This window comes from Canis lupus, chromosome 23, assembly GCF_048164855.1.
Source record: "Canis lupus baileyi chromosome 23, mCanLup2.hap1, whole genome shotgun sequence".
NCBI classification, from domain to species: domain Eukaryota; kingdom Metazoa; phylum Chordata; class Mammalia; order Carnivora; family Canidae; genus Canis; species Canis lupus.
Window position 1 is genome coordinate 20,037,578 of NC_132860.1, and position 7,660 is coordinate 20,045,237.

The 7,660-nt window shown below is 47.4% G+C and overlaps 1 protein-coding gene across 1 annotated transcript; it reads right to left on the bottom strand.

Moving 5' to 3' along the window:
* Nucleotides 1-988: 988 nt before the first annotated feature.
* On the bottom strand, nucleotides 989-2,638 carry RBMXL2 (RBMX like 2). The gene has a single exon (XM_072794224.1). It carries the CDS (start codon nucleotides 2,449-2,451, stop codon nucleotides 1,276-1,278), a length of 1,176 nt encoding a protein of 391 aa, XP_072650325.1. The 5' UTR covers nucleotides 2,452-2,638; the 3' UTR covers nucleotides 989-1,275.
* Between the last annotated feature and the right edge of the window lie 5,022 nt (nucleotides 2,639-7,660).

Genomic DNA, 7,660 nt, shown 5'->3' on the forward strand with positions numbered 1-7,660 from the left:
TGCTAACTGGAAAAGGTGTTTCTTGCCCTGAGCTTGGGGTGGAAAGAAGAGACTGTTCACTTTCCCTCCTGAGGCACTCTAGAGGGAGCCTCTCTGATCTCTGTCTGTTCAAGTCCTTCTCCCCACCTTAATAGAACCGAACCCTCAACCCATCCCCGGCCTCTTGTGAACAGACCCAGGTCCCTCACACCGGGATGAAATCCTCAGATGTTGAAATGCCAAGCTCTCTCAAGAATTCTCTGAGCTTCTGAGCTCTGATGCTTCTCACATTTGATTCCTCCACCCTTAGGGGTAGAAGTCTAATTCTCTCCACAGGAGCCAGCAGCCAGCCCTAGAGCCAAGGGCAAGTAGCTTGGAGAGTTAGGAATGAAAGCCCTATGATCCCCAAATCCACTACCGTATTTTCTACTTGTTTCTTAGTAATTTGTTGGTGGTGAAAATAAACTCTATTAATTGATGTTTGGGATTTTTGCAGCTCTGTGGTTGGTTGGCCAAATCTTTAACTTAGGATTCCATTCTTGTTCAACACATATGAACAGTATTTTGGGGAGAAAGGGAACAGGAGGTCCTGCAGATTCCCAAAGTAAAGGCAAAAACAAAATAAAAAACAAAATATGGCCAGCATTGTTGACTTGCTTTTTTTTAGACTTATAGAGTGAATAGAACTTTCTTTAAATACGCATCTAAGTGATTTTTGCTGTTGCTGCTGGTCACTTTTTTTTTTTTTTTAAATACTGGGAGCACTGAGCCCGGATTTGAAAGACACCCTGCAATCTTAAGAGTGGCATACACCAATTCCCTCCCACTCGTCCCCCCCCAAAAATCTAGTTGGTCTGTATTAATAGAAATGATCCTTCTTTCCGTTTTTGGCGGGCAGATGTTTGTAAACGGTTTGAGAACTGTCTGTCTCATTTATCAGGAAAATTGAGGAGGGAGGAAGCCTTTGGAAGGATTTTTACTTGGAAATATAAGAAGACCAGTACGCGGGTTCAAGTCTTATACTTTTAACACGAGCTTGTTGAAAGAAACGTTAAACAATTCCAAAACGTTAAACGAGCAATTAAACGAGCTTTAGCTTCTTCCTCCCGAAAAGCACCAAGGTTAGGGAGAGAAAGCTTAACAGAGAACGCTCAAAAGGTAAAAAAAAAAAGAAAAAAACAACTCTTCCTGGCACGAGTCCTTGGGGTTAGAGTTCACCATCGCACAGACTCCTCTTCTCTTTCCGCTAGTTTCTCGGAAAACGGAATGTGGGTCGTCGGCAGCGGCAGCGGGCGCCTAGTACCTGCTGCGGCCTCCCCCCCTCTCGGGGCGGCTTCCCAGGCGGCCTCCGCCCCTGGGGACCCTGCGGCCCGAGCGGCTGTAAGACTCGCGCGGCGGGGGGCACCCCCTCTCCAAGGACGGGGAGAGCCCGCGGTCGGCCCTGCCCACCCGGTCGCGGCCCCGCGAGTAGCGGTCGCTCCGGCCGCCGCCGCCGTAAGTGTCGCGGCCGCCGCCGTACACGTCGGGCGAGCAGCCCCGGTATTCGCCGTAGCGGCCTCCTCCGCCGTACGAAGGCGGGGGCCCCCGCGCCGCCGCGGCGCCGCGCGGGTCCGCGTAGCTGTCGAAGGGGTCTCGGTAGGAGCCTCCGCTCGGATGGTCCGCGTAGTCGCGGTCGCGCCCTGCGTAGCCGTCTCGGTCGCCGTAGCCTCTCGACGGACAGTCGTCCCGGGCCCCGGCGTGGCCGTAATCGCGGTAGGCGTAGTCTCGCGGCGAGGCGGCCAACTCGCGGGGGTCGCGGGCGCCCGGGTAGTCTCGGCTCAAGTAGCCGTCTCGGGGCGAGTAGCCCTCCTCCCGGGGGCCCAGGTAGGCGGCGCGGCGCGGCGGCGGCGGCTCCCGGCGCGGCGGGCCCGCGTAGCCGTCTCGCCCCCGCGCGGCCGGGGCCCGCCCGCGCATCCCGCCGCCGCCGCCGCCGCCGCCGCCGCTGCGAGCCGGGCCCGACGGCGCGGCCCTCTTGGGGGGCGGCCCGGGCCTGCGCGGCGGCGGCGGCCCGCGCTTCAGGGGCATCGGGGCCCTGGAGGGCCGCGGGTCGAAATCCCCCGCGTAGCTGCCGTCGTCCGCCGGCCCGCCCCGGGACGGAGGGCGCCGCGGGCCGCCGCGGGCCCCGCGCAGGCCCCTCAGGCGGCCGCGGCCCCGCCGCCCGCTCTCAAACGCCGGCTTGGTGGCCTGGGCCACCTTGATGGCCTTACCATCCAGGGACTTGCCGTTCATGTCTCTGGCGGCGGCCTTGGCGTCCGCGGGGCTTTCGAAGGTGACGAACGCGAAGCCCCTGGACTTGCTGGTTTCTCGATCTTTCATCAGGAGCACCTCGCTGATGTGGCCATACTTGCCGAACGCGGCCTCGAGGCCCTTCTCGTCGGTTTCGGGGTTGAGGCCGCCGATGAAGAGCTTCCCGGGGCGATCCGCCTCAACCATGTCGGCCGGTCGAGGGCTCGGGGGCGGCGGGGGGGCGAGGGGGCGCTCCCCGACGGCGACGGCGACGGCGACGGCGACGGCGACGGCGACGGCGGCTCCTACCGGTCGGGCGGCGCGTCGCGGCGGAGCCCCCGCAGCGCAGGCGGACGGCTGAGGCGAGCCTCCGGCGGGTGCGCGGCCCGGCGGGGCTCTGCTGGTGATTGGCTGCCGGGCGCGGGGGGCGCCGGGGGGCGCGGGGGGGCTCCGAGGCAGGTCTTCCAGCTTCCGGTTCCTGACCTGCCCCGGCTTGCTGTCACTCCTGGAAGCTCCGTTGCGCAATGAAAAGCCGTTAGGTTAAAAAAAAAAATTTTTTTTCCCCATCACTCTTGAGGAAAAAAATGTTTTTAAAGATATTTTTACTTATTTATTCATAAGAGACACACGGAAAGAGGCAGACACACAGGCTGAGGGAGAAGCAGGCTGCGTGCCGGGGAGCCCAACGGAGGGCCGCGTCCCGAAGACCCCCCCACGCCCCCATCACGACCTGAGCCAAAGGAAGACGCTCAACCGCTGAGCCACCCAGGGGCCCCTTAAGGAGAAAAATTATAAAGTATTCTAATCCAAGTTATCCAAGCCATTTTCTTTTTCCTTTTCTTTCTCTTTTCTTTTCTTTTCTTTTCTTTTCTTTTCTTTTCTTTTCTTTTCTTTTCTTTTCTTTTCCTTTCTTTTTTCTTTCTTCTCCCTTTCCCTTTCCCTTTCCTTTCATTCATGAGACACAGAGGCGGAGACACAGGCAGAGGGAGCAGCAGGCCCCACGCTGGGAGCCCGACGTGGGACTCCATCCCAGGTCTCCAGGATCACGCCCTGGACTGAAGGCCGCGCTAAACCGCTGAGCCACTTTTTCAAACAGGAAAAAAAAAAATCCACTGAAAAATGAAATAGTGACTGAAAAGTTTAAAAACGCAGTTTGTACATAAAGTGTATTAAGAACTTTTGCACTTGTCCAAGGGCAAGAGAAGACTTGAGGGGGAGGGTTGGTTGCTAGAATAGGAAAAAGAGGGAGTCATTCTTTGGATGCATCATTTTCCCCTTCTGCACCATTTTCATCCGTTTGCCAAACTCCAAAGGGCTCATAGTTTTATGTAGTACTGCCCTTTAATATAAAGGTATTGCACAAAAAGTCCCCTTTAGGAAAAATAAAAGGAAAACATGAGAGCTCTTAGACATTCCTCACAGTAGCACCTGAGGCAAGCAAAACCAACTGAAGCCCTTGCCTCTTCCTCTCCAAAAAGGAGGTACATCTCAGTGAAACAAAGCATTTTAGGTTCAAACGGGTTACACAATTCAAATTTGTTCCTTACAATATTCTCTGAGTGAAACTAAGTGTGAAGAGTAACTTGGTGAACATAGCTGTGCTTGAGATTGTGACATCTAAAACTACTGTCTGAAAAAACCATAATGTGTTTGAGGGCTTTTTAAAATAATAATTTAGGGATCCCTGGGTGGCGCAGCGGTTTGGCGCCTGCCTTTGGCCCAGAGCGCGATCCTGGAGACCCGGGATCGAATCCCACACCGGGCTCCCGGTGCATGGAGCCTGCTTCTCCCTCTACCTATGTCTCTGCCTCTCTCTCTCTCTCTCTCTCTCTCTCTGTGACTATCATAAATAAATAAAAGTTAAAAAAAATTTTTTAAAAATAAAATAATAATTTAGATTTTTCAAAGGCTGCTATATGAAAAGTTAACAATAGTCATGAGAAGTCAATATTTGTGTATGTAACGTGTACATATGTATGTACATATGAGTTAATTTGGTTTACTGCAATAGCCACATAATGTTGAAAGAGGTGATAAAAGCAGGCATTTTTATGTTTGACTTTAATGTGAACTTTCTTAAAGTTTTAAGATTTTTTAATGTGCATGAATAGAAGTTAAATGCATCACATCAGTTCATGAGTTGCAGTAACACATTATTAAATCATTATATTTCTAAGGTAAGCCTACCAATTCATGATGTATTTATTGTTAAATAAATTTATTTTTCTTTGCTCATGTTTTACATAGAAATGTTACATTTCTGAGCATAAAGGGCATTGGCCTATAATTTTCATACCCTTACTGAGCTGGGGAGATTTTTGCCTAAATTTCTTTCAGTTTTAAGGCTATTCAGATTTTTTTTTTTTTATTTCTTGACTTGGTTTTTGTAGTTTACACTTTTCTAAGTGTATCATCTTTTTTTAATTTGAAATTTCATTTTATGGATAGCTGTGTTCTGTTTTGTAACCAGTCTCACCAAAAGTTTTTATCTTTTCAAAGAAGCAGCCTTTTTCTTTGTTGATACTTTGTTTTTGTTTTATTTGCTACTATTGTCTTTCTTCTTTCCACATTCTTTGGATTTACAGTTTGTGTTATTTTTGTCCTAATTTTTTGACTGTGCATTAAGAGTTTTAAAAAATATTTCTTCTACTTGCTGTATCTAAGTTTAAAACTTCTTCTCTATATGCTAGTTAACAGCATGTCCTGAGCTGTGAAACATGGTGTTTGCATTGCTCCTCAGTTCCTAACATTTGCTCATTTTCATTCTTGACTCATGAATTATAAAGAAGTATGTTTTCAAGTTTTTGAACATACATATTTGGGGTTTTTTTCTTAAGATACTTTGTATGATCTCCATTCTTTGGTTTTTGCTTGAAACTTGCTTTGTGACCTGCTGTGGATCTGTGTGTGTGTGTGTGTGTGTGTGTGTGTCCGTGTAATGTTCCATATATGCTTGAAAGGAAAGTATATTCTCCAAATACTGGGGTAGAATTCTTTCCTTCTATTACGATGTTTAAATCTACCTTATCCTATTTTTGTCTGACAGAATTATCAATCACTGAGAATGGTTTTTAAATTTCCTGTAATTGTGGATTTGGAAATTTCTCTTTTTATGTAAGTTTTTGTTTCATGTAATTTAAGATTACATTGTTGGATATATAAAAATTGAGAATTGCTATGCATTTCTGGTAAATGTCTTTATTATGTAATGATCCCCATTACCCAAAACATTTTTATCTTAATCTATTTTATCTAATACTTATATAGCTCAGTATTTTTCAGATTTCTTTCTGCCAGCTTCTTGTGAGCTGTTAACCATACCTTTCTTGCCTCTTTTTTTCCCCAACTTTCTTGCATTCTTGTATCAAATGATTTGTCTTTATTCCTTTCTTTTTCCTCTAATTGGAAGTTTTGCCTTCCATTTCTATTCTTTGAATGTTTATCTTGAATGTGTTTACTTAGGGCTAACTAATAAACACTAAGTTTATAAGTTTATAGAATCTTATAGATTAATTTTTACATATGTACATACCCATGTAACCATGACCCAACGTCAAGATCAATAACATTTCCACAACCCCAGATAGTTCCCTCACGCCCCTTTCAAAACAATACCTTCTTCCCAGAGGTAACCACTTTTCTGACTTATATTGATCATAAGTTAGTTTTGCCTGTCCTTAAACTTTATATAAAAGTAATCTATAGAATAAACTGTTCTGTATCTGGCTTACTTCATTCAGTTTGTTATTTCTTCTTTTTTAAAAGATTTATTTGAGAGAGAGAGTGCAGGAGCGTATTCGTGCCTGTGGGGGAGGGGCAGAGGAAGGGCAGAGGGAGCTGGACAGAGAAACTTAAGCAGACTCTGTGCTGAGCACAGTGCCTGATGCAGGGCTCGGTCTCATGACCCTGAGATCACCACCCTGAGATCACAACCTGAGCCAAAACCAAGAGTTGAGGCTTAACCGACTGCACCACCCAGATGCCCCTCCCTCAGCATATTATTTCTGTGATTCATGCATGTTTTGTATGCACCAGTAGTCTGTTCTTTTTGATTTTCTAATATTCTCCGTATGACTATACCACAATTTATTTTTCCCATTTTCCTACTGATGGATATAGGGGCTTGTGGAGGGAGGTAGTGATTCTTGTTTCCTCCAGTTTCCATGGTGCCCCCTCCCTACCCAATCAGTCCCCAGTCCCAAAACACATCCAGACTCACTTACCTACTTCTGCACTACTACCAACTGCATACAAACTATCACACCTGAGGAATAATAAAATATATATATGTTTGGTCTTTGTCCCCAGTTGCTGGCACAGAGCTCCTAAAACCCTTGGGATTTCCTAAGGGATACAGTATCTTTTGTTAAAAGATATCCCTTTTGACACACCTGAATTTATGCTAATAAGGTTACTCCTAGTGGGGCCCCTAGATCATTTCACAACGGGGACTCATAGCCTAAGGAACCCACCCTGTGATTACAGGGTTAGAACTTTGAGCTCCCGCCTCCTTACATACACACACACACACACACACACACCCCTACACCCCCCTCTAGGGAGGACCAAGAAGCTGGAGAGTTTTTTCTGATCTTTCTCCTTCCGGGCAAAGTAAAGGGACCATTGTGTGTCTGAGATTTTTGCTCCCATTTGCTCCAGGGCTCCTTTCAAACCAGACTGGTCTTGTCCCAGGAGCCCCAAAAAGGCCACTATAATTCAGTATTGTCTTTAGTAAAGTTTTGTCAGGGTAAAAGAAAGTGAACAGCATTAGGGCCATTGCTGCAAAACATACAGTCTGGAGGAGTTGGGAGGGGAAGGGTACTATGTCAACTGAGAAGTTCCCATATCCTTAACTAATAGTAACTTACAAAGAGGCCTGGAACTTTATCTCAACCTCAAGAGTATACCCAGGATCCTAACAATCAAAATCTTTCTTCACTGTGCTTCCAAGCACTGGATCAGGAGTCAGACTCCTCACTGGATAAACAAGCAAGCAAACTGGAGACAAAAGGTCTCAGTGCTTGCTGAATCAGTCCAGTTGTCGCGTACCAGAGTCCTTTGGTGGTTTCAATGCAGATCTGGGTAGGGGCACCACAGAACAGAGATACAGCACCAGCCACTTGTTAAAGATAGCAAGACAGACATTAAGTATAAACTCAAACTGTAGAAACTGTGCTCAACCCCAACTAAGACAAAGGAGACATGTCTTTATTTTTTTTAAAGATTTTATGTATTTATTCATGAGAGACACACACACAGAGAGAGAGAGAGAGAGGCAGAGACACAGGCAGAGGGAGAAGCAGGCTCCATGCAGGGAGCCCGAAGTGGGACTCTGATCTCTGGATTCCAAGGTCGCGCCGTGGGCCCTTTAAAGGCAGGCACTAAACCACTGAGCCACAGAGGCGTCCTGGAGATA